The 26,800-nt window shown below is 46.7% G+C and overlaps 2 protein-coding genes across 6 annotated transcripts in view; one reads left to right on the top strand and one right to left on the bottom strand.

Annotated features, from left to right (window-relative positions):
• TRIM55 (tripartite motif containing 55) overlaps positions 1 to 12,939 on the top strand; it is a 40,882-nt gene extending 27,943 nt beyond the window's left edge. For 2 of the 5 annotated variants that reach the window (XM_075023375.1, XM_075023379.1), the window contains exon 11: positions 10,264 to 10,353. In XM_075023375.1, coding sequence (XP_074879476.1) covers positions 10,264 to 10,274 — 11 coding nt within the window. In that variant the 3' untranslated portion in view covers positions 10,275 to 10,353. Of the gene's footprint in view, positions 1 to 10,263 lie in introns of all 5 variants that reach the window. The other 3 variants (XM_075023374.1, XM_075023376.1, XM_075023380.1) reach the window with 3 other exon arrangements.
• A 2-nt stretch (positions 12,940 to 12,941) lies between these two features.
• CRH (corticotropin releasing hormone) lies at positions 12,942 to 14,245 on the bottom strand. Its single transcript, XM_075023381.1, has 2 exons — positions 14,107 to 14,245; positions 12,942 to 13,566 (listed from the first exon to the last, which is right to left on the bottom strand). The coding sequence occupies exon 2, from the start codon at positions 13,549 to 13,551 to the stop codon at positions 13,024 to 13,026; it is 528 nt and encodes a 175-aa protein (XP_074879482.1). The 5' UTR covers positions 13,552 to 13,566; positions 14,107 to 14,245; the 3' UTR covers positions 12,942 to 13,023.
• Between the last annotated feature and the right edge of the window lie 12,555 nt (positions 14,246 to 26,800).

A 26,800-nucleotide genomic window follows, 5' to 3' on the forward strand; every position in this document is an offset into this window, starting at 1 on the left:
AAAAGATGGGATTACTTGCTCAAGAGAAGGCAGTCTTGCAAGGCTGGATCTTGGAGGAACAATGCTAAGTGAGGGTCTCCCTCCCCTATGGCCCACCCAACACAGCCTTCCCACAGTTTGCCCCCAGAGCAGGACAAGAAATTTGTTAGTGTCAGCAGCAGGCACAGCCCAGGCAACTATCTCCCAGGAAGCCAGCTGCTGCTCCGAAAGCTCTCTGCTCCCTGCAACAACTTTGTTTAGTGCTAATGAAGGATCTGGGAACGCGGAGAGCAGAAGTCAACTTGATATTTACCATCCAGGTCTTGATATACTTGTACTGTAGCTTTTCTTAGGTAGAAAACTGCATGGGTTTATTTCTGCACCATTAAAAAATCTGCAGGGTTTGACTGAATGAAAAATGGGTCATCTATCCTCCGTGTAGTTTTGTAGGAGACCCATGAATCAGCTAGTATACAAGCCCAAATTAAATTCTGTTTGAAGCTTCTTCCTAAACATCTCCTAAATTTCACTTGGAAAAAAAAAAGTGTTCAGCCTGTAGCTGAAATACAGGACAAATGCTAGATGCAAGAAACTCAGTTAATGGTCAAAAAATTCTGCCTTTGCTTCTCTGTAATTTGATTTAGTGAGTTGGGACTCGGTTATAGCGGCCGGGTCTGAGGCCACGCAGGCTGATGTTCAGTTGTTGCCAAATTCTGCCTGTAAATTTCCATTTTGCATCTTGACTTTGTGCTTCAGGTGAGATTTTTTTTTTTCCTCAGTTTAGCAAATACATGCAGAGAAAATCTGGAAAGCCTTGATTGTTCCTCTTTTAACACCTCTCTGTCCCTTGCTTCTGAGAACTATCTGGGTGATTCAGAGGCAGCAGTGATGAGTCGTGAGGGCAATGCATTAAGACCAGCTTCCAGACAACAGTTTCTCATAATTAATATGAGAGGCAAATACTTTACCTGAAGTCTTACCTCAAATAGTCTGCTCTGTGATTTGTCTGGTGAGTCATAGATACCATCTGATTTATGTATATTTCATTTTTTCAGTCCATTACTAGCAAAAGGACCTCCACAATGACAGCATGGACAGAATTATTTCTCCTGTTCAAATTAATACAAAGCCAGGCTCACCTAGACATTGCCTTTCTGCAACTAGCTCATTTAAATACCGAATTCTACCTCCACTCGACCTCCTCCAAGCATCGCTCATTCAGGTCATTGTTAAGGCATTCAGAAAAGACAAGAGAGTGTAAACAAAAAATATTTCTTAATCATGGATGAACTGTTGCTGTTTTGCATCACATTATGGTAGATTTATGTCACAACAACACAAGCCATCTGTTTGTGAAATATTTGGTTAGTTGTCATCCTACTGCCTTGAGACAGTTCAGGCTTTCAGTGTAGCCATACGCTCATCTATGGAAAGCAGTGCTTGTAGTCCTGTAACTATCAGAGATGGATCAATATTTAAATAGCAGCCTATCTACCACTGGCGGTAATTAGTAACCGGGCCTGAGTCCTTGTGTTTGGATATTGTATCATGTAACTTCCAGGCTTTCCTGACTTGTGAGCAGGCGAGGGGCTGGACCACAGCACCCTGCAGGATTTGGTGCCCACCTACGTGGTATCTGAAATGGAGATAAAGGTTGGGGGGCTGCACGTACAGCCAAAATGAAATGGAAAAAAAAAGAAGGGGGACATATCAAAAAGTGTGGATTCAGTCTTAGATCCCTTTTCAGATTATATGTATTCTTGACATCTTTACGTGACATCTTCAGGCCGTTAAGACACCAGTGACTAATTCAGAAAACTTGTTATCCCAGGTCACTGGCCAATGGAGATAGGTAGGTGCTGCAATGTTCAAACCATGCTACAGATGTCCAACATAGGTGTCATGCCTTTGACTGAGCAGAGAATAAGGATCTCACAGGCCTGGAGAATAAGTAATCTGAGTTTCACATTGCTCTTTTTAATTTAGAAAGCACCCTGTAAAGCCTGCCTAAGTCTATATCAACCACCAAAGGTGGTAATCAAAATACAGACCCAGTCTCTTAGAGCACTCCTAGTTCAGCACTTCTGCACACAGAAGAAGTGGCTTTTTTTCACAGCAAAACACTTGCTGTATGACTTGCTCTATTACAAAATGCCTTACTGAGGAAAGGTAGCTGTTGTTTCCCCCAGCAGTGCTGGTGAGCCTTTTCAACAGCTGGCATCAGATTTTTTTTTTAAACACATTCACTTTTCTATTTATGCATAATTTCATAAATTAATTTTATAAAATAAATAGATTCCTTTTTTAAAAAAATGGAAGTGGTGCCTACCCAGATGCAGGTCAGTTCCAAGTTTGTCTCTGGTGACAGTGGCCTGTGATCTGTGCTCTATACTCTGTAATAACCTGACCAATAACTATGATTGAATCCAAGGCTTTAAGTGCAGCATTTATTACAGCTTCCTTGGACTTCACCTGGGAACAGTGTGAGATGGGCAGAAGGAAGCTTGGTTTAATATCTTGCACATCAGTTGGCCGAGTACTGTGCAAGCAAGACAACATTGCTAATAGGCAAGCAGAGATTACAATGTGAGATGTGATACAACAGACATCTGTCTGGGAAGTCACGGTGCTGCTCACTGAGCAATGTATTGTTGGAGTAGAGTCATTTTTTGGCTACCAGCTTCATTTGCTGTGGTGGTAGTAAGGAGGAGATACAGGCAACTGAAGACATGTCAAAACAAGCACACAAAGGAAAAGGGGCAGCAGCAACAGGTGATGAGGGAAAAAATGTTTTAACTGTGGCCAAGACTTTCTTCTTCTGTTGTGTGGTGGCTTTAAAGAATGGCAACTGGTTGCTCTAGCTGATGTTCCAGCTTGTCTTCCTGCATCTCCATCAGTGTGGTTTTGTCTCTGAGAGAAGGTATGCTGTGTCCATAGCTCACACATACCACCCCCCGCATATTTACAACAGCCCAAGTCAGTCAGTCACTCACCATACGAGCAGTGCTCCAACCTCCAAAGCACAGTGTGTGTCTACACACCTTGCAGCTATGCTGGCCCCCTTATCTGCTCCCATGAATGGAGCTCCGGGGTGAATCACAGTCTGAACTGGCACTCTGTCTCATTCATGGGATTTACAAAAATACCATTTGCAGAGGAAGAAAAAGCTTTAATTTACAACAATCCATATTACTCAAAGGAAAGGCCACCTGACGGAGACAGACATGATGTTAAACCATTACGAGGTTTGTGACTTCTCCCTGAAAGCTAATAGCGAATTTTCTCTCACATGGATTAGATGGGTTACTGCCACAGAGAAGTTCTTGGAAGGTCTTTACTTCACATTTAACTTGTTGAGCTGAAGTAATATCTACTTGTCTGATGAAACAGCAGTAGGAGGAAGAGGGGAGAACTGGTAGCCGTGAGTAGGTTTCTGGCACTGGTGACCAGTGCATACCACTTACTCCTACAGCCTCTCAAGATGATCCTTCCTTTGCTAAACAGTTCTCCAGCAGGGCTGGAAGGGAGCAGAAATGATAGATGGCTGATTGATCAGGAGGTCCTCAAAAACTTCACTCTGAGAAGAACAAAGCATGATGTATGGATAGATCCAGGAAAGACTGTTCTGGTCATGCAGCCTTAACATTCACGTGTTTGTAAGACTCTCCTCTTGGGTTTCCCTCATTTTCCTGGACAGTGGCAGGACCAGGTTTTATGCAAATCTGTAGTTAATCACTCTCCACAAAAAGTAATGCCAGTGAGGTGCAGCAATGGGTGAAATATTACACAAGTATGTTATTTCTGGCTTTTTTGTTTCAGTCATGAAAAAGATAGGTGACATAAATAAGGGAATTTTATTTCCTTTTTGACAAGTAACAGTTAGAAGAAAGCTGCTGCCTCACACCGTTCCCTAAAACTGTTTCCACCACTGTTTGAAGTGTCTGGACCTCCATATCCTATGGGAGATGTGTGGATCCTATACCAAAATAAGCTAGCCACGCTATTTACCTCTGAAATATATTTGGCCTCTTTAAGGTCATTATGTAAGAGACATTGCATTAGACATTATCTGCATAATGTTAATTGTAAAATAATGAAAATCTATTGAAGAAAGGCATTTCCTCCCAATGGACTTTTAGAATTCATTACTGACCACTATTAAGAGAGTGACATATCTAGTACCGTGACTGATGGAGCTTGTCTGTGCATATTATTTTCTCTGCTACCGTATGTATTTCTGTGGCAGGTAATCATAGCAATTATTTTGGAGAATATTCTGTTGGTTCCCGCTAATAAAAAAGAAAAGATCCATACAAAATAAGCAGCATCTTAGCTTGAAACAATATTGTTGTGATATATGTGACAGCTGCCAGGTGGTATGCTGAAGGAGCTAGACTGCATAAAAATATGAAAACAAAATGCTTGAACTAAAGTTTAAACTATTTAAAAATAACCTGTTGTGCTCCCTTTGTTTCCACTGCCTGGAAGTGTTGAGCACCAGAAGTGTTAACACTTGACATTTGAGGCAGACAAACATAGCCTACAGATTCTGTGATTGCTTTGAGACCAGCTAGCATTTTTTAATTATTTCTGTTCTTATCAACACTGGAGATTGTTTCTAAACAAGCCAGCTAGAATATGGGAATTAACGTTAATTTCTCACTCATTTTCTGGGGCTACAGAAATGATAGAAGCAAGAAGCTTTTCACTGCTTCTCTCTCCAAGACCCACATTTTCTAAAAAATTCAGTCTTGCTCTCCTGCTGGGTAAAGAAGAGACAGCGAAGGCATTGGGTAGTTCACATGCCTCTAAGGGTGTAGATCCATTTTTTTCCTCTGGCAGCAAAGGTGATTTGGAAGTTTCTTGCCAAATGGCCCTGCTTCTTATTCCTACCCAGATGCCACCACTCACACGGCATTCATTTGTGCTGAGGCAGCTGCTTGTTGGGCTGTGTTGGAATCAAGTCATTCAAATAGTCCAGGTTTAAAAATACCTTCCTTCACCTCAGAAAACAACAAAAAATTGACATCATTCCAGTGACATTCTCATTCTTAGCACAGCCCTGCAAACAGTTGCAGCAATGCAAATGGACAGTGAACCGTGGAGGCAAAATGGGAAGAGGTGGATGGGGAGCCAAGGGGTAGGACCTGCTTTGGTTAGCATTGCTGCTCCAGAAAATATTCATATAGCTGCACAAGAGGGCTATTTGTAACCAATCATCCCACCCATCTGCATAGTTGTAAGAAATAACCCCCTATCCTAGGGCATACTGACTTCTAATAAGTCATATGCATTCTTTTCTCACTTACTTACTTCACTGTAAATCTAGACCTTTCTCATTAATTCAGTCAAAACTGAGACCACGACTCCACAGGATGGTAAATATAGTTTTGGAGAATTCAGCAATAGGTCAGAAATAACATACTCAGGTGACACAAAGCATTCAGCTACTACAAATTCACTAGGTAGAAGCGTATTTGTTTAAAAAATGTGAGGCGGCCATTTTTGCTTTGCCAACAAAGGCATAATCTATTCTCCTGTAGCCAGCATAAAACTAGCAACCATTTTTGTTTTCTGATTAATTACAGAAAATTGTGATTGTTTAGTTATGCTCAATCCAGATAAAATATACTGCCGGGTGATCTACAGCCCTGGAGGAAACAACCATTTCAGCCCTCACTTCTTTTATTTCACACATCTCCTTGCAAGCTGGTGTGATACAACCTCTGAGACAGACATCATAACAATGGTTTCTCCAGATCCTACTTTATCAGAAGTCACCAAAAATAAGCAAAAAATTGCCAAAACAAAAAACAAAGTAAAGAAGACTATGAAGACCCTTCACCTTTCCTCCCCACTTCCTAAATTTAGGAGTTACTGATCTTGTAAAAGTAATAGAGCAGTCAAAGTTCTCAATTCCTATCAAGCAGTTTTCTGACATCCTGAAGTATATGACTGGAATCTTTCTTGTGTAATTACTTAATAGCCAGATCTAGTCTAACCTGGTCACCAAGAGTGTCTCTAGAGTCAGTAGAAAGAAACAGGTACCTCCAGAGGGCAATCCACCCTGTAGACACTTCTTTTAGGACAGGACAAATCACCCTCTGGTTGTGCCTTTCTCTTATCACTCCCATTAGAGGGAATTAATATGGTTTGCTTGAGTGGATATCTTGTTCCTGGATGACTCAAGTTTGGCAATATGGATCCCAGTTTTTGTACCTAAAGGCTATGGAGATTAATGTTGGTAAAGCAGAAAACAACGTGTAGACTTCACTGTGTTTCAAGTATCTAGAAGGCCTAGACTGCCTATTTTCCCCCAGCACACACAGGATAACTGCTAGGCCCTAATAAATGAAAACTTATGACAAAGCCATCCCACTCACTCTTTTCCTCCCCTCCACACCCTTCACAAAAACCTTACACAGATTTAGGTAGTGCTCTGCTTAAGGAAGCAAATGCTAAAAGATGCTGAATACCTGCAACTTTGATACAACTCATCAGGTTAAAATCTGAGATCCTTATACTGTTTATTCATGCAAATTCTAGTGTACCATATGCTGAGGAGTGCTGAATGGCTGCTCAGTGGGAGTTGTGGTTGCTCAGCACCTCCAAAGAATTGGCATGTAAACTCCAGCCTGGACTTTGCTTATGGGAAAAACAAATCCAATCATCAGTCATGCGGGGTGTGCTTCCCTCCCTGCTTCATGAGCTGGCCTGGTGAAAATGCCTGGTGCTTATTGAAAGCATCATCTGATGTCACTCGACACCACAGGGGAAAATATAAATCAAAGTGTAAGTATTCAGCACTCTCTCAGCATTGGTCTAATGTGATTAATGTAATCTGAGGTAAACAGTTTAGTTATTCCTTATTACTGTTAGGGACCCAATTCAAGGGTTGGGACTTGTTATTCTAGGTAATGTGAAAAACAAGCCCTACCCATGAGATCTCCAAGACTAAGATAAAGCTCAGGTAGAAGCTTGACAACAGTTACCTAATAGCAATGGACGGACACAATGAAGCGTTGAATCTGAACCGTCTGAAGGGCATGTGGCAAGGGCTGTGACGTGCTCAGCAGACAGCTTTTCTCTGGCAGCAGAGTAGGTCTGTGGTAACAAGGAGACCAAGGTGATTCGGGATGAGTTTGGAAGGACCTACAGAGGGGTCGGATGCTCAAATTCCATTGACACTGAGGAGACCTGCTTCTGCTTTCTACCTTTCAGAATCACTTCCTGGTTCAAAAAAAGTTGTTTTCTGTAAAAGTCTACAGCTGAAATCTTTGTCTCAGACAATCCCAGCACATTGTATAACTCTGAGTTGTGTGGCCTGCCGTTGGAAGGGGGGGAGTGGACTTAATAATGTGGACAGAGTTGCTCCTGGCACCTTTTGATGGTCTCTTGCCTCCCATGAGGATAGCATACCTCAGTCATTGTATGACTCAGAGCACAAATACTAAAGTGTCACAGGTGTGAAAACACAAGTCTAAAAGCCAAGGAATGGCTCTATTGTCAGTTTTTTGCTTGCTTCACTCCCGGCTGGGTGTGATAGCAAATGATTGCTCTTGGAAAGGCACACTGAGGTATTGCAGACTGGCAGCCTGCTGAGCCCAGCGAGGTGCAGGGAGTAAATGCTTCATCCAGCCAAACCCAGTGGGAATATGTTGGAGCTCCGACATTGTTTTGCTGACACAGGAAGATGTCATCACAGCAGAATATGAAGGAGTTAACACATTACGAAATACAGTTTTGGCAGTGATGCAGACAAAGATTGTTTTGTTTGAAATGCAGTACCAGCAGTGTTGGTTAACAAGGTAATGCAGTCACCTTGCCAGTCTAAGTCATTACATTGTGGGGTTTTTTCTTCCACTATGTTAGGTCCAAATCCTATGAAAGAAGCTGCTTAACTTCAAGCCCATAGATAGTTCTTTGCTTCAAAGTTAACCTTAGTTTAATGTATATTTCTGGATAGTGGCTGGTTGGAATAGCAAGTGGAGGTGCTAAAGGAAGCCCATCTTGCACGGGAAGAGAAATGACAAGGTACCAGTGTGGTTTTTTAAGTAAAAAAGAATAAAAACTCAGGAAATTATTTTTTAAACCTCTTGCCACTCCTATTCCTTTGCAGGCTGAGAAGTGAGAAGGGCTGTCCCATGCCTGCTTACACACACTACTGAGGGCTCAGTGCACAAAATTGCACAACCAATTTCAAAATGACTCTTAGCTAGTCCAGGCACTCCAGCTGTCCTTCCAAAAATAAAAGGCAAAATTTTCAACATCACAGAGGACTAATAAACCACCTACGCTCCTGCATCTACCGAAATCAAGAGAGCACAGAATCCCTTACGACTCAGAAAGTCTAGCCATGTATTTACTGCTGATACCTGACTTTTGTAATCCTGTTGAAAGGTTTGCATTCAGCACTTTCCAGGGCTGAGAGGCAGATCTTCTATAATCGGGACTCAATTAGGTATCTGCCTTTTCAGCTGAAGATCTGGCCCCGTGGGCCCAATTCTTTACAATACTTTTGCATAAGCTTGGGAGACGATCCTCACCAGCATTCCTGAAAATGGACTTTTGTATTCAAGTGGGCAGCTGTTTCTCCCAGATTTTTCACCAGGCTTGTGCTCTCATTAAAGTATGTGATAAACTTAGCAAGCAAAAGCTATATTCTTCTGCAAGATCCTTGTCCATAAAAATCCTTTCTGAGCCCTGTATTTTGCAGTGAGTAGCAGTGAGTGCTGTGCTTTGAAAATACGAATATAAGTCAAAGATTAGTCCACATTTCAAATCTTAAAGCAGATTCTTAGATAGTATTTCACTGGAACAAGTGGGGCTATTCCAGTCTAGAGCAACTGAGGATCTGAGTCTAAAAAAAAAAGGAGCTATGAATTCTAATTAGATATAAAGAAAGAAATAGGGAGCTACTTTTTTTCATACCTCCATGCTTTCTTGTTTGTTGGTGTCCTGACACTTAAATAGGTAGTAACTGGAAGGAAGCCCAGTAGCTAAAATATACTTAACATATCACTGGTTCTTACTAATTCCTATGGTCCACTTTAACATTAAGCACTTACAAAAATGCTCAGGAAAATAATCCATCCCATGCTTCAGTTCCTCACAAGCATCCCTGCTTCATTGTTTCTTCCTGGATATGCCTGTTAGCATCACTGCTTTGGTAACTTTCCATTTTAGGACAATATTATAAATGATTGAGTCATGTTAAAATTCAGAGGACACTACTCTGGCATTCTCCCTCTATCGAGTAGTATCATGACATCAAATAGTTTTCCTCAGATCATGCTGAAGTTCCCAAAGTAAGGTGAAACCCTGCACAGAGAAGGCTGGCAGTATGGCTATTTTAATTTTAAGAATGTATAATAATGTATATGCATATCTAGGAATATAGAGGGAAAAAATTCCTGTATTATTGCAAGTTAAATTTTGGATTTAATGATGAAGACACAAGGCATCCCTTAGCTACCAAATCACCCATTTTTATACATTTTATCTTTAATAGGATTTCTGATACTATGACAAAGCCAGTCTTCATTCTCTGCCAAAGGGATCTGAATACACTGAAACTAGTGAAATATTTCTGCATATTATACTGGTCTGTTAAATATTCAGCTAATTTTAAAAATAGTAATAACTCCTGTGATTAGCAGCTACAGCATATCATGTCCAGATTCCTTTTTTTTACTGTAAGCGTAGGATACCTGTGCAAACAAAAGCAGAATTGGGCCTGGGATATAAGCAGAAGCTTATATCTTTGTATTATTTATCTCCTGTTCTTGGGCTGAGTGAAATTGAAGTGAAATAAATATTAAAAGACTTTAACAAAAAAAAAACCAAAACACATCCAAGGCAGATTTCATGACAGCAGAACAAGTATCATTTTGAGTGGCAATGCACTGACAATAACTTTTGGCTTTGGTCCACATCAATCTGGAGGCCCAGCTACACAAGCCAAGCTGGCTCAGGATCCCTTCTAAACAGGCAGTTATCACCTTCAGCGCAATAATATTCCAGAGGTCCAAATCAGGACTAAGCCCTTTGCACAGGTGCAACACGCTCACCCGGCGTAATCCTTCCTCTGCTGTTGTCCATGGCAAAAGTCACTCTGACTTCTCTGGCGTTAGAAGTCTGGCTGGCCTCCCCAAATTTTCATGCTCCCTGCCTTTTCCCCTCTTTCCCCCTTCATTCTGTTTTTCTGCGTGTTGTGAAATCTTAAGGATTTTAATGCAATTCATCTTTGCCTCTTCCATTTGTCAACCTTTCCCTCCTTTACAGACTGGTCCTGAACCATCCCCTCAAGGACGAGTGGAGGAAACTCCCGTGAGCAATGAGAGGGGTGATGAGCCGGCTCGTCATATCTTCTCCTTCTCCTGGTTGAACTCACTGAATGAATGATGACTCACTCCAGCTGGCTTCTGGTGTGCTTCTCCTCGGAGGGACCGCGAGTGCAGGCAGCCTGGCTGCAGTCAACAAAGAAACTGGCCTGGAAAGGAACATCTGAGCAGGTTTCGTTCCCAGGAACTCAGTTGACCTCCACATCATACCCAGCCCTTGAAATGACAGTCCTGAGAGGGATGGGAGCATGGGGACAAATTACTATACTGTATTGTAGTCAGAGTGTTTTCCAGTAATTTCTTGTTTCCAAGGGGAAAATAGCATCACTACAGCTGTAGGCTGAGCACTGCTCGTGTTTTGTTACTCACTTTTTGGCACGTCCCCGTGTAGGTGTAAATGCTTCACCAATGTTGTTAGCTAAAATGCTAGTATGATATTCACTAGTAGCATCCTTTGCCAAAACATCGTTTCTCCTCAGTACCCTGCTGCGTCCCTGCTTGTCAGTGCTGGTGACTTCAGTGACACTATTGCACCCTTGGCACCCCCAAGTCAGGGTCGTGTCTAAGCACCTCCCTGCAGTCACTTGTAGCCCCCCCGGTACCAGTGCCTCCCCAGCTGCAGAGGCTGAACACGGGAGGGCAGAGGGAAGCTGCCATTTCTTCTTTTGCACTTGCCCTTCCTGCTAAGCCACAACAGATGACGCTCACATAAACAGGTTATTTGTAGGGAAGGTGCCCAGCGGCAGGGATGAGGAAGGTGCACACGCCGAAAGCACTGGCCAAGCCTCCGTGCATGGGTGCAGGACACAGATCTGAGTGTGTGGGGCAGACACTAGAATGCTGCCCACGTCCTGTCCAGCTGGAATCTGTGTCTACGTCTTCTCAGTCATCCGTGTGTGTAAGAAAAGGGGCATGTTCTTGCATGAAACCAGAATGCGGTGAGGGTTTAATTTGAAGGCCCCGTGGTGCGCTGTAGAAAAGGCGAATGCAGAATGTCCTGATCTGTGTGCATGTCAGAAGTTGAGCTGTCTAATGAAATCAGATTTGTGTCTTAAAAGAAGCTCTACAAGTTGTACTGAAGGTGACACTCTGCAAGTTTTGCCACTGGGGACAGGGTGTCAGCACTCGGTAGTGTTTAAGAGAGATTGGCAGGTTGCCGGGAGTGCTCGGTGCCATTGGGGACCAGGTGCCAAGCTCTGCACTAGGGTTAAGCGCGGATCTTTCCAGGAGCCCCGCGCCAGGCCCTAAACACACCGCTTTGGCAGGGGATTGTGTCGGACCATAGGGCTGCCCTGCGCCCCAGCAGGACTGGTGAGCTGGCAGTGCAGACCGTGAGGGGTCAGTCCCAGTCCCGGCCACCCCTCGCTACAGGGCTGAGTCACATCAATCCTCACTTTTCTCTGTTTCCCCTGGAAAACGCTCCTGCGGCAGAAGTTTTGGAGGGTTGCATCGGCCGAGCTCCAGGCAGAGCTTTGAGATTCGCCCAGCCCAGAGCGAGCATCGCTCCGCACCACCACTGCCACCACGTCGCCTCCGGCTGCGGGAGCAGCTTCCCTGGGATTTGGTTCAGAGTGAGAGATTTCCGATTTTCTCCCGGTCGCCCTGAAGGATTTCCCCCAGTTCCTCCCGGGAAGTTTCTCTACACGCACCGCCACCTCCCCAGCGTCCCTGGGAGGGACCCGGCTTGGGCACCGCCGCCGGGACGGCGGGGCAGCCGAAGCGGGGAGGAACCTGCCCTTTGGGGTGCGGGGAGGACGAGCAGAGCTAGAAGGAAAACACAAAAGAGATGCCGGAGCGCCTCACCCCTTTCCCACCGCTGCGCTCTGGCAGGAGGAGGCTGCGCAGCCCCGGCCGCAGCGGCAGGAGCCGGGGACCCCCCTCGGGGTGCTGCTGAGGTGGGAGTCTGCAGGGCTGGGGGCCACCCACCCTGACACCCACCCGTCCCGTTCTCTCCGTCCGTCCCCCGGAGCAGCCTGTGCCGCGGGCGGCGGAGGGAGGCAGCCCCTGGCCGGGCGGCACGTCGGGGAGTGCCTCTGGGAGATCCCGCAAGGACGGGGGCTCCCCGGGGTGGGCAGGGGAAAAACATCCCCGGGGGTGACTTAGGGGTCCCTGCGGCTCTGGGGGTCCGCAGCCGTGGGTGGCCCCCCCCCCGCCCCAGTAAGCGCTGAGGGAGGCGGAGCAGCCCTCAGGCGTCTAGACAAGAAAGTCTATCAAGCCATCTTTACTTTGCAGCTTTTATTAAAAATATAAATATTAAACATTCTCTTACACAACAAAATCGACCGAGCGCTGAAAAGATGTTTTATTGTGAAAATGTTTACAGGAAAAAAAGTGGATTTAAAGTAGCTTACAGAGATTCCCCCTCCCACCTCCCTGCCCCCAGCAGAAAAGTTATCTGTCTTCTTGGCACCATTTCTGCCAATGCTCACACATCCCTACGTAGCGATGGCACTAGAATAACTGGGAAATGGAGAAATAAATAAAGGTAGGGGAGGTTACGAACGACACTCGTGTTTCTGCACTTGGTACACGGTTGTGCATGCTAGTCAAGGGACAGAGGCTGTTCGGAGTACACCCTTCTAGGTTTAAAGCTATATAAAAATAAAGAGATGACATCAGAGCAGCACTATGGTACTTCGGACGGTGTAATTATTCTTGTGCTAACTGCGGAATCTCTTTGGCAAGGCGGGGAGGGGCCGTTTCATTTCCCGATTATCTCCATCAGTTTCCTGTTGCTGTGAGCTTGCTGCGCTAACTGCTCGGCTCGGGCCATCTCCAAGACTTCTCGCAGGAGGTGGAAAGTCAGATCCAGAGAAATAGGGGGCTCCTCGGATCGCTTCTCCCTCTCCACGGCCTCCCCCTCGGCTTCGCCCTCCTCGGGGCTCCCCAGCGAGCTCTCGGGCAGCTGCTGCAGCTGTTGCACCGCCGCCCGGAAAAAGTTGCTGGCGGAGGCTTCGGGCTGTAGGTGGCTGGTGCCGCTGGGAGAGGCGGAGAAAGAGCCGACGGGTCTCTTGTTGAGGTTGCCCAGGCGCAGGAAATACTCTTCTCCCATGCGGAGCAGGACGGGCAGAGTTTGCTGCTGCTGCTGCTGCTGCTGCTGCTGGAAGAAATCTGGCTGGTGCAGAGCCCCGTGGGCGGCTACCGGGCTCTTGCTGAGAGCTCTGCACTCCTGGCAGGGCAGGAGGGCGACCAGCAGGATTCCCGTGGAGACCAGCAGCGGGATCTTCATGGTCGGGGCCCAAACCTGCGGGGGCAGACGGGGGACGGGGGACGGGGTTACGCAGCCGAGCCGCGGCGGCGGGGAGGGCAGCGGGGGCCGGGGAGGGGGCGTCCCCCGCCGCCGCCGCTGTCCCGGTGCTGAAACGAGCCCCTCCGCGCCCTTCCGCGCCCCTCCGCGCCCCGCACACGGCAGCCCAGCCGCGCTCAGCCCCGGCCCGGTCGCCCCCGCCGTCGAGGCGGCCGCCCCGCGCCGAACAGCCCCGCGGGGCGGCTCCGGGCTGCTCCGGCAGCGGCTGCCGCGGACGGGGCTGGGCTGAGCCCCCGCGGAAAGACTCCACGCGTGTGCTCGGACCCGCGCCCCTTCGCCCACCCGCGGGGCGGGAGGGTGCGTGGGGTGCCCGCGGCGGGGCGGCTGTCCCCGAGAGCCGCGGGGTGCGGGCGGCCGGCTCCCCCGCGCCTCCCCGCTCCCTGCCCGGCCGGGGGAGCTCCCCGCCTCCCGCGGGACGCTCAGCGCAGCGCAGCGCAGCGCAGCCCGCTCCGCGCCCGGGCGCGGCCCCGCACCTACCTGGGGCGGCGGCGGCGGCGGCGGCGGCGGCAGGGCAGGGCAGGGCAGGCGGCGGGGCTCGGCGGTGCCCGGCGGTGCCCGGCGTCCCTTCCTCTCGCTCTCCCTCGGAGCCGGCTCCTGGCGAACTTGGGATCAGATTTGGTCCTAATCAGAGCCGGGGCGCGGGATTTTTATAGCTTAGACCCTCTCCTGGAATCACGCAGAACTTGCCTAATAAGCTGACGCTCTCCTGACAGCCCGATTGCGTGCCCCGATCCACTGCTGAATAAATCATGGGGGCCCGTCGGAGCGGCGATGGGCCGAGTTTCGCTATCGCAACCCCAAATCTCACGTCCAATTATATCAACAGATATTTATCGCCTCTGCAGTGACGTCAGCCGGGCCGGGGGCCGGGGAGCAGGGTGCCCCCCCCACCCACCCCATTGACAAAAATACTTGAATGAGATTTCCTAGCGGGCGCGTACTATGCGAGGTCACTCCGGGGAAACTTTCCACTCGCGGGCCGGCCCGCGGGGAGGGACCCGACCCGCCCGGGGCCAGGGCTGCTACCCCGGCCGGTGTCCTCCCCCCATGCCCGGTGTTCCCCGGCGCTCCCCCCCCCCCGCCCCCTCCGGGCCCGCCCGCAGGGGGCGGCTGCCGCCGGCCGGTGCCGGAGGCTCCACGGGGCGCGGGGTTTGCGCGGAGCCCGCCTTTGCTGCTCTGCGCCCGCGGCCAGGGCAACGCTCCCCCCTGCAAACCGGTCAGCAGCGCAGCCGACCCCGCGGGGCAGGGCAGGTGCCGGTGCCGGCGCCGGTGCCGGTGCCGGGAGGGACCCGCGGCACCGCTGACACCGTCACGTCGCACGGGCTGCCCGGGCCCCGCCGCCGGGAGAGGGGATGGAAAGCCCTCGGCGAGCCTGCCCCCCGGGGGCGGGGGCGGCGGGGAGGGCCGGGGTGCCGCCGCCGGGGCCGCCCCGGGAGCATCTGCCGGGGCAGGGACGGCAGCCCCGGCACCGCTCCGCCCGCTCCTCCTCCCCTGCCGCCTCCGGCATCGCCGCCTGCTCGTCCCGGCCCTGCCTCCGCGCTGCCAGCTCCCACTCCCTCGTTCTGGCCCTTGCTTCTCTCCATCGTCTTCCCCCTTCTTGCGCGGAGGCAGCGACTGCTCTTTTTTCTTTTCCTTTTTTTTCCCCTCCTCGACTCCACTAGCCCATCTTCCCCACCTCTTCAGCCCCATGGCCCTGTGTTTCCCTCTTCGCCCTCCTCGGCTAAGGCCCTCCCTCCAGGGTGCCCTAATCCCACGTTGAGCTCCCTCTGAAGTGCTCTCCCGTCTCCATTATGTCTGAAGGCTCCCGACCGTATCCCACCAATGTCTCCAGCTGGGTTGCTTACCCTCCAATCCCCTCTTCCAGGAGGAAGCGCTGCCTATGGAAGTAACTTCTGCCCAACGCCCATTCCCCGTGTAATGTGCGCTCTTCGATGTTTGCATCCCATCAGCTTTGCCACTGCATCTCGGTCCTGCTTCCCCACTGCCTCGGTTGCAACACCAATCACGTCCCTCCCTTTAAATTGGAAACTTTACAGAAAACCTACTGGTTTTATCCTGCCTAGACCGTAAATGCATGGGGTCATGCCCTTGCATGTCTCCCATCATAGTGAGGAGTAGCAACAGACCACGGAAGGTGGTCATATGCTATCGATGCTAAATCAGTGATCAATCTGAAATCCATTTCCTTAATAAAATAACAAAGTTCAAACAACTTAATACATGAGGTTGGCCACAGCCCAATTCTGAGCATCTCCTTAGGGATGCTATACACTTTAATTTTTGTTATACCTCCCTCCAGCCTCAGACGCTGTTGGTGAAGTGCCAAAGAATCAGATCTTGTGCATCATAAAGAAACAAATGGAAAAACAAGTAGTAATACCAGAGATTTATCTCTGCATTACGTCTGTTAACTCAGGCATTCACAAACTGAAATGTGTATTACAATGAAAACAGAACGGAATATATTGTGTAGATAGTTGCAGCAGAAGCTATTTGTATGCTTTTAAAGGATGTCAGCACGGCTTTCAGTGAGAACAAGAGGTTCAAAGAAACAGGAGCTAAGTTCAATCAGTGGATGGAAAACGCAGGAGGTACTTAATAAACTCAAACCCTCCAGATGTACTCTGGGGCAGGTTTTATCACAGTGCCTCCATTTTTAGGTTTAATATACCTTTTAAAGACACAAAATGTCTTAAAAATAATGTGACCATAAACGTAAAGAAGGAAGCATTTTGATCCAAATACATTTTTTTAGTGTCGTGGGTGAGATCTGAATAAGACATAGAGCTGCATCTCTCCAAAAGATTGATGCTAGTGAGAATTGACTCACATTATTTTTTTCATCATTTACAATATTATTTAGGTCCCTTTAGGCAGACAGTTTTGTCCCTTGAAGAAATCCAGGGATAGCAAATACAGCATAGGAGTGGACTGGGAGAGCTCCTGCAATTTTCACAAGAGCTGTACAACCTGCCAGGTTCTTCTCCCCTTTTTCCTGACCCCTGGCTCCGAGCTGGGTCTGCAGTGTCGCACCCATGCTTGTTTCTAATCCAACATGGTCATATTACCCTACTTTCCCCAGAGATCCTGAGTGATGCATGAGAGGGCTTGCAACAATTTAAATGTGGGGAACACCATGAGACGTTTGGATGCCTTGATAACAAGGAATATAAAATACCACAGATACACAAACCGAAAAGTATTTCCCTCAGCACTTCAGATGCAGAACTGACTGCCTAGGAACACAGACATCCTTCCTCTGGAGTCACCAGTTTCTGAGTGAAATCTCAGCTGCTACTCCTGCAGGAGTTTACAACAGAAGAAATTCTGGGTTCTCACCGGAGGGGTGAAAGAGAGAGACAAGGCAGATATCAGGTATAACTGCATCAGAGTTTTATGTTTAGTGATATAGTTTGAGATTAGCATACACTTCATAAGAAAAGTATTCATCTTTGACTCATTCTGCAAACATCAGGGGCAAACAGAATTTTTGCAGTGAATCACAAAATAACATTGCCTAGAAATAAAAAGCGCTAGCGAGGCCCATCTCCTGTCTGCTGACTTGGGTTGGATGCACCTGCCCTTTAGCCTTGGTGATCTCAAACTCGGGCACCTACTGAAAAGCAATTATAGCTACTCCGTGGTAGCTAATGGAAAGCAAAAGCATGCCCAGAGTATGATACATCCCATTGCAAAATAGTACCTTCAGGCTTCTGGAGAAGCTCACCTCGTTCCCTTGTCTATAAAGGGAGTGCACAGAACTACCTTAGCCTAGTCACTGAATTTTTAGATAGCTAATGTGAGGCAAGAAGAATCCCCTCCTCAATGATTGACCATACCAGAGAGATCACACAGTTCTAAAAATAGCAATACAGAAGGGATGTTGTTAAACTGAGGGCATGGCTCTTACCCCACGTATTTCTGAAGATGTCCAACTACAAACATGGAAGAACACACACTAGGTGTAGATCAGCTTTCTACCACGGTGCAACATTTCATTACCACTCCGGCTTTTGTCAGAAGGCAGTAAGAATTTCTGGTGGTGTTGCGTTCAGCAAATATTTCCATGTCATCTCGCATAACCACTTCATGTGATCACCACTATTACTCAGTCCCTGTGATCAGCTCTGTAACATGCTATCTTACATTCTGTGACTATTTCAGGTGAACTCAGTGCATCTTGCCCACTCTGAGGTGCCAGCAATCATACACTGGCACATTATGCACTACATTTCTGTTTCACCTTTGGTACTCCCGATACTGAGAAATCTAAATCTGATGGTCATAAATATTATGGATTCTAGGGCAATATAGAGAAAAAGAAAAAATATTCAAGGTATCTTACTGTGCCTGAAGGTGATAAGTCATTTTAAGAACAAAATACGTTTGCTTATTGTTTCTCAGCAAGCTGAGTTTGCTAGACTAATCATAGAGGACCTCAATTAAAGTGAATTATAAAAATCAATAAAAATAAATCAATTAAATACAAAAGAGTATGTTCTAGGTCAGGACGAAGAACAAAACTTATAAGGAGCTCAGCTATCTGCCCTTTCTTCTGACACCAGAAGTCTTCAAAGTTCTCTCATTCAGTTTTAATTTCTCTTTCAATTTTTCAGTGACCTCACCCCGGGAAGGGCATCACATGCTCATGTCACAGAGATTTTCTGTGGTATGTCTCACCGTCGTATCAGAGCTTCATCTATAACTTATAACAGGTTTTCCTACAGTCCCCTGAGAGAAAGGAAGGCACCTTAATTTCCCAAACTTTTCAGTGGGGAAAAGCAACATGAGAGGATGAAGAGATTTAACCAGTGTCCCTCAAGGGTTTGCGTATGAGGCAGGAGTGAATCTTTGCATTTCCCAAGACCAAGTTCACAAGCTCAACCAGAGGACTATTTTCATTCATGACTTAATGTTCAGACTCTTGATCCCAGACAGCTGCCCACAAGACACACTTTTATGGGCTCAGGATCCCAGAGGAAGGAAAAAATCCTTGAGAATATCCTCTTGGTTCCACCGTGTCTGGGGAGAACACAGCCGCTTGCACACGGGTGGATTTGCAAGGATGGTTTTCCTCCCAAAGCCTGACCCCCGGCTGAGCAGAGGCCAGCACACGCTGCTCGGGAATCTCAAGCATGGACCTTCTGCCCCAGCAAGAGCCTTCCCTCTGCCCAAAGGCCCGCTCACCCGGAGGGGTATTCCCACCAGTGCGCGTAACACGGAGACGAGCTGCGCTCTTAGCCTCTTGGACATCACCAAAAAACGCCCTTGGAGGCCTCACGGCCTCGCTCTCTCTTTCTGAGCAGCGAAGGGAAGCGGCAGACACAGGCTGGGAGAAGTGTGCAGGCAGCAAGAGCTGCACCTCTATCCTCCTGACAGTTCTCATCCAGGGAGGCAACAGCTGACCTTTATATTTACCTCACAAGACTTGTCAGTTGCTATTCTTGCTCTCGAATAAGGGCTGGAGAAGGCTGCACGGGTACTTGTGAGAGCCCACTATGCCGTTAATGATAATGCTGCTGGAACTAATCTCACAGTTATTGGTAGCAAGAAGGAAATCCATTGAACAAGCACTCCTTGAGCACGCTGAGCAATTGGCATTCCTGGCTGTCTCGGTGTTTGGGTACATTTGGCCATGAGAGAAATTCTGTTGGTTTGCTGGTCCAATCTGTCTGTCTGTCTGTCTTTGGCACAGACCGGGGCAAGGACAAGGGTTTGGGTTTGCATCTCGCACGCATCTGGAGCAACCCACTGAAATCACCAGGTTCACCCTAGTTCGCAGTGACAGAGAAAAGGACACACACAACCTGTACGGGCAGCAGGGTATGGGCTCCCGTCAGCGGCAGGGGAGATGCCGAACCAGAGGAGGGCAGGCGGCAGGCACACGGGCCAAGCCGCCGGCCGCGGGGAGGCAGGGGAGGCCAGGGTGGGCCTGCAGGGAAGGGCGGCTGGGAATACCCCATTGCCTCTCCCTGGGCACGTTCCTGCCTCTGGGACGCTAGAGCCCAGAGCTGTCCCTTTATTCGGCACCGGGAGAGGGGCACGGGGGGGAGGACCCCGCAACGCTCTGACCATATTGGTGATGGCTGCTTGCGGGCTCGCTCCTGGGAGTCTGCGAGGAGCCGTCCCCCAAAGGCCAGGCACAGATGAGAGCCTGTCTGTCCACCTGGGACGTCCCAATGGAAAGGGCCACCAAGCCAGTGATGGCTTCAGCCATCGAACACACGGCTGACGCCAGGGACCCTGACTTGCTCTCATCACGTGCAGCCACAGGCCTGCCATCAGCCGTTAGCATCAGCAGCAATACGTAGTTCATTCAGCTCTAAAGTTGTAGCCATGTCACAAGCACGGGGAAACCATGCTGCTGGGATGATGGATCCGGGCATCACTGCGAAAATCCAGAGAAACATTTGAGCGCAGCTGGGCTGGTGTGGCATTTTCAGGCATCCAGGCAGAAGCAGTTTGAGCCAACTGCTGGGGCCTGTGTTTCTTCAGAGGCCAACCCACTGCTGTCCTGCTGGAGGAGAAGATAACAGGAGAAATGTTGGAGTTGGAATTTGCAGAAAGCGAAACCCTCACTCAGTGGTAAAACATCCACTGTGTGTGTTTGTTGCAAACCAGGATTTCCTTCCTAATGTAACATACATGATACATTCACAGGTAAGAGCATACACAACATAAGAATGAGTCTGAGAAATGACAAACAGTAGAGCGGGAAAATGATCAGTGCAATTTAAAGGAGGTTTGTGGTACCAAGGGCAACTCCTGCTCCTGGAATCCTGTTACAACCTCAATTGTTGCTAAAAAAAAAAAAAAAAAAAAAAAAAGTTTAGCCTTCAAGCTTAAAAACATCACCAAGCTATGCTGTCAAGGCTGAGAATCCCCAAATAAACTCCAGAAGAGCTGAGAATGTCATCTGCTTTAAAAATCTCATGATTCTGAAAACAATATCTGGGGGAGAAGGAGATGGGGGCAGCACAGTTTTGGAATACTTGAAGCTAGAGATGTTGCAATTGCCTTCTCACTCCTTTCAAGTGAGGAAATATGGGAAGAAATACAAACACACTATCTGTCTTGAATGGCTGGGCAACGGGCTATATATAGAATCTGCTCTGTCCTACTTAAGTTATGACTAATGCTAAACAATTAGAAATTCAGATGTCTGCATATTTGAAGGAGCAAACATCTCTAATGCACCATTTGTTCATTAAAAAATGGAAGAATCAAAGTCTCTCTAAGCTCCAACTAGGCTGCACTTATCAACAGGTGCGTGTTGCTGGAAGTGGAGCCCCATGAGACTAATTGCAAGGCATAATGAACAAGATGAGGCGTTTCTTGGAAAAAAAGATTGTTATCTTTATAATGACCATACTCATGCCAAAGACTGCAAATTCTTTAGGGAAGGGACTTTCTTTTTTGTTCCACGCCTGCCTGGTGTCTAGCACAGCGGCGCCCTAGTCTGTGACTAGGAATCCTAAGTGCTACTGCAATTCAACCAGTACATTATAGTAAATAGTAGTATTAAATTAGCTGGGAACATGAAGGTGGTTTTCATCAGCATCTCTGATGTACAGGATCAACAAACATTTCTCTAAGCCAGAGGCCAATGGAGTTTTGTTTGAAAACACTTCATTTTTATGAGGAGAAGACAATGCTAATACAAAACTATAGTTTACTCTCAGGAATTTGGCAGGACTTTTTGTCTGGTTCCTCTAATTCAGGGCTGCAGTGTCTGGAAGCACTAGAGTAGTTTTTGATAGAGCCAAGATGAAAGACTGGGTGAAGGAATCAAAGTACAGAATAAAACCACAAATCATGCCAGCCAATAAATGGAAGAAATGATCAGTCTCCGCCAGACAAAATCTCTAGATTTCTCAACTGTTCCTATTCTCACTCTGGCTTACTGTTATTGCAAAGCATATACTTAATGAATTTACTTACTGGATGGTTTCCTTCATCTCTCTTCTGCTTTGTCATCATTACAGATGTGATGACAGGGGCTACGGATGACACTGCCACACACACATCATCATATACTATTCTTTTAGCAAAAGAGGAAGATTTTAGTCTGGAGGAAAATACTAGCTTTATTCTTAACTCCTGACGCTGGGAGAGCAAAGGCCAGTAGCAATGGAGATATTGTACTTGCTTCTCTACCACCAGGAGCTTCCAGTAAACTTAGAAGCAGGTATATTTTCGGCCCGAGGATGTCATTAAAAAACCCTCAATTCCAGGCTAGTGGATATGAAAATCAAGTAAGATGGACTATGAATATTCCTAAGCACTAAGTTTTTGATTTCTCCTTCACCAGGAAACAGTGGTGCCAGTGGCGTGACATCAGGCCACTTGATAAGAAGCAAATCTCAAACTTCTTTGCAAATATTACCACTGAAGTTAATGAATAGCCATATATAATTAATTTTGTTTAGCACTGAAACGCTTTCTGTACTGAGATAGTCCAACACCGCCCAGAATCAAGGCCCACGGACTGAGCTAAAACTAGCACCAGGACATGTGTATGGATACTGCATCCAAGCAAGCCTGCAGGATGGGGGTGTTACAGGCAAGCCTACCTCATGTAATGGGCACAGAGATGCTTGGACCACCCGAGCTTGCATCATACTGCTCTGGCAATGCAATGCCACATCTCATGTAAGAGTCTTGCTGAGGGCTGGTGGCTCCTCGCTTTTCTTTGCAGGAGCAGGCACATGGGTTTGGAGCAGCAGTAGCTCAGCGCTCTCTCACTGTGCTCTGCTGTACATGCCCTTGCATCGACAGTTAAACTGAAACTTGGCTAAAACCATCTAGATAAATGCCAAGAGCTCTTCAGCACCCATCTCTGATGTAACCTGGCTCATCCAGATGAAGTTTTTACTAAATGACAGAGGAAGGATGAGATTTTAGAGTGAATACCTAAAGCAGAGTACCATAGGGGGCCTCAAAGACATTAGGAGCTACAAGCTCACAACTTCTTCTAGGGTGCTTTCAAAAGGGAGAAGACAGCTGTTACCAGAGGGGCCAAAGCTTTTTTTAAACTTAAGAAATAACATCAGATCTGTAATCAGTAAATAAAGTCCAATTTTAAACAATACTTGAGTTGATAGTGTCTCTTTTGAGGCAGCCACATATATGGGCATACAAAGGTTGGGAATGTCCCTATAAGGCTTTTTCACTTCCCCTAGTGAAGGCTGTGTGAGAAATAATTTTAGAGCAGCCAAATTTAAGGTGTTAACAGTGACCTTTGGGTGTTGCTGTAAGACAGCAGCGCGAATAATAATAAACTCCCTGAGGTTGTCTCTCTTCAGTTTTCTATGAGTATCTTGTGCTCAGGGAAGATTTTAAAAATCCTTAGCTCAAACAGACAGCTCATCTGAACCTCTGAGGGATGCCACCTCAGGAAGTCTGCTCAGCAATGTCTCTAGCATGAAAGACAGATTCAGAGGAACCTGAAAACACACCTAGTAAAAGGGTTGGCACAAAAGCACTTAGAGCTTAGTCAGAATTGCTCTTAGGCTTGAGAGTGAGAAAGGTCTCTCCCTCTGCTAGTAGGAGAAGAAAGAGGGTCCTTGGGTGTAATGTGGGGAGTACATCTCAATCCCTTGCTTGTCCTACCTGTATTAATGATCCTGAGGGGGAAAAGGTACTGGTTTTGACTCAGAGGAGATGAAATTGTGCATCCTGAAATCTAGGGGTTTGACACTGACTGTAATTAAACTTATTTTGGCCCCAAACTGAAAAGCACACACTTTCCTCCTATTTGTCTTGGCAGAGCTTTTGGCAGAGCTGCGTGGTGGAGGCTGGCTGACTGTTGCAGAACAGGAATGGAAAGGAGATGCCAATAACAGGAAACGGGTGAACTGGAAAAGAAGGGTAGCAGTAAATGAACTGGATTCTACGTGGCAAAAGGTGATTGAACAGCACCGTCATGTCTTTATCGTGTCAGCAAGAACAATGACAGTAGGTACATATATGTGACTCAAGATACATTCCAGATTTGCTACTACAGTGACTGTGCATAGGAGGTGGAATTTCTCTCTGGATCCTTTTGCTATTTCTATTAACAAACTAACCTCAAATTAAAGAAATGAGTAAGAAGGAGTATTGTGCATTTTACAACCAACTCACATTTCCAGCCTAGCTCTCTCTAGACCCAAGAAACACTCAAGCAGGTCCTTCAGGGAGCAAGGAAATGAGGTATTAATCCATTCTGAGAGTGAAGGAATTGTGGCACTTGTTTTTTGTTGTAGCTGGGAACTGTGTCTCTTGCCGCAGGCACAGGACTATCCTCCCTCCTTCAGCTGCTTAGTGACATGTGAGGACATACTTCTAATAAACAACATGTCCTAGATACCTATCCGAGGGGTAAATATCCCAGTTTTGGCCCCTCAGAAGAGGTCTTAATTTCAAAAAATTAGCTACATGATAATCCCTTCAAAAATCCATTACAGTCAACACCAAGCAGAGTCAAAACTGGCTGATGGAAAACAAGGCGTTATTTGACTCTTCCTTTGTAGAGAATGAAAACAAAGTCCCAGTTTGGGATCAAGGCCAGATTTCAAATCTTGAACACCATCCTGAAGTGCAACCCTGTCTCTGCATGATTCTGCTTGAGATACTACACAGAGCTTGAGGCAGAGCTGCCTCATGCTCCAAAGAACGAATGTCGTAGCTTAAATATCTTTACATGTTATCTGTCATCATGACTGGAGCCACAAGGAGTACGTTTTCCATCTGCATGTATTTCTACCACATTATCACAGAGATCCTATTCAGTCTGACTTTTGTGTTCAAAGAATTGGACATGAACGATGCCAACTGCAGAGGAGTTGCCGGCAACAGTCTGGTGAATCTTTTCAGGCTCATTGACACCTACTGATAACCAATCTCTGTTCATTATGGAAACCAGATAGTCTACTTACCCTTCAGCCTTCAGTTATGGCTACGATGTAGCTTGAGACAGACTAAGATGTTTTCAAGAATCTAAACTGAAGTAAATCTTACAGTGACTTCTCTCTTCCAATAGTGAATGAACTGAGTTGTGAACTTACGGCATGTGTAACTTCTGGTGGTTTTGGAGAAAGAAAGTAATATTTTGATAGCACAGTTTCAGGTGGGGCACATACAGATTTTATACTCTAAATAACCTGGCCTTCTCTAATTTGCCAAGCACAACATCAGTATAATGCCACTACCCAGGACACCAGTCTCAGACTGTATCTCCCAATCCTGAGTTCATTTTCCCTTGGGAACTAACAGATGCCTCACTTACTAGCCATAAACTAGCTGCATCTTCAACTGTACTATGCTTCTGAGTGCCGAATAACAACTATTACAGAGCTTACCATACTTCACAAATACAGCGCATGTCTGTCATTCATTTGCCTGAGCCTTCAGTCAGACGGTGCTCTCTGCCCCCTCCTCCATGTGCTAGAGCCTGATCATGCAGGTCTGTGTGCCGGGGCTCTGGTGGGAAGAGGTCTGCGGCTTAGGGACTTTGTGATCCAGCGACAGGCTTTGTATTTAATAGAATAGAATTTTAATAGAATAATATAGAATTTTCTTTCATGAATCTGTCTGAACAAAGATTGATTGAGAAGTGTTCTGTCTGTGAATGACATCTGCATTAAAAATAAACAAGCCCCATAACAGATCCTATCGTGTAACGTGACTGTGATAGGAAAAAGATAACTTCAGTTATACAACCCATCTATAAAACCGGAGAGATCCTTCTTTTCCTAGGAAAGATAGCTTTGCACCTGACATTGCTGCCCTTACACTGGAAAAGTAGGAATTGATTTTGCAATTCATTGTAGAACTCATGCTTCTTCCACAACATAAACAGTGCAGGTGATCACCCACAGCTCAGATTTCTAATTGAAATACCAGAAATTCCAGCAATGCTTTGTAAGGCTGGTACATTGCTTGCTTTCCTCTAGCTGAGAAAATAACATGTCTCTAAGAAGAAGAGAAGAATCGTATTATCTTTGTCCAAAAAGGCTAAGCTTCCTGACTACCCATCATTCATTTATTTAGTTTGAATCATCCCATACCTACAGGTGGGAGCCAAGAGGTGGTGCTAGAACTCAGCTATCTTGTACCCAGCAAACCTATTCCATCTTGTCTGCAGGTGGAAAGATGCAAAAGATGGTTGCGCTCACTATCCTTTATAATACTTCCAACCCATGTTGTGTAGTCTTTCCCAGCTGTCTATGCTGTTAGGAATATAACCTGTTTTGTAGTTTTAGGGGCTAGCTGTTCTGGAAAGCAATCATCCTCAATTCTTCCTGCTTGCTTCCCAGCGTTCTTGAAACTGTTCACTCCTCGGCTACATCCAGAAGCACTCATTATCAATATAATGAGAACAACTACCTCAGATGCAAATATTCAAGAGTTAATCTATCAAATTGTCCCTAAATTGAGCACTAGAGCAACACACCACCAAACATGAATGAGTCAAATCATGCTTAAAACTAACACCAGGCCTTTCATCAGTGAAAAATGTCCTACTTTGGGGATGAATTACCAGAAGCTCTTTCAGTGACAGTGAATTGCACTACTTCTGGGATAGGAACTCACGTCACATTTCTTATTGACCAGGGGCCTTGAGTAAGACAGCAGGAAGAACACGAGAGATACTTACAGCATCACTGACAGAGGCATCTGCAATAGCTGAGGCTTTACTTGCCCCACCGGTGTGGCTGAACTGGGAAATCAATCCCCTGGGAATTGTTCCCTCTGTGCAGCCATCCTCAAAAGGAAATTTTGTGCTGCCAGTGGAAAAATGAGCAATGTTAGGAAGAATAGGTACACCTCTGCTGAGAGGACCACACAGCGAGGTTTCAGTGGCAGTTTTGCAGAGCAGACCTTTCCAAATCAAACTGAGCAGAGACCACAACGAGAGCAGTGAATAACCATTTTTATTATTGGCTAACAGTACTGGTCGCTTGTTACCTGTGCCACACTTTAGCAACTGATTTTAAAAGGCACCCGAAAGAACCCTCCTCTTACAGTTTCCAGCGTGTTTTCTATATTTACTTCCATTAAAATCTGGACAATTAAGGCTCCTTCATCAACTTAATTTGTTCTATGAAAACAGCCCACTAAAGACTTTTACTTCAGAATCAACAAGAGGTAGCTAATAAATTGTAGCATCATGATCAATGGTTAGGGA

The sequence above is a fragment of the Buteo buteo genome, chromosome 3 (assembly GCF_964188355.1).
Source record: "Buteo buteo chromosome 3, bButBut1.hap1.1, whole genome shotgun sequence".
Classification (NCBI taxonomy): domain Eukaryota; kingdom Metazoa; phylum Chordata; class Aves; order Accipitriformes; family Accipitridae; genus Buteo; species Buteo buteo.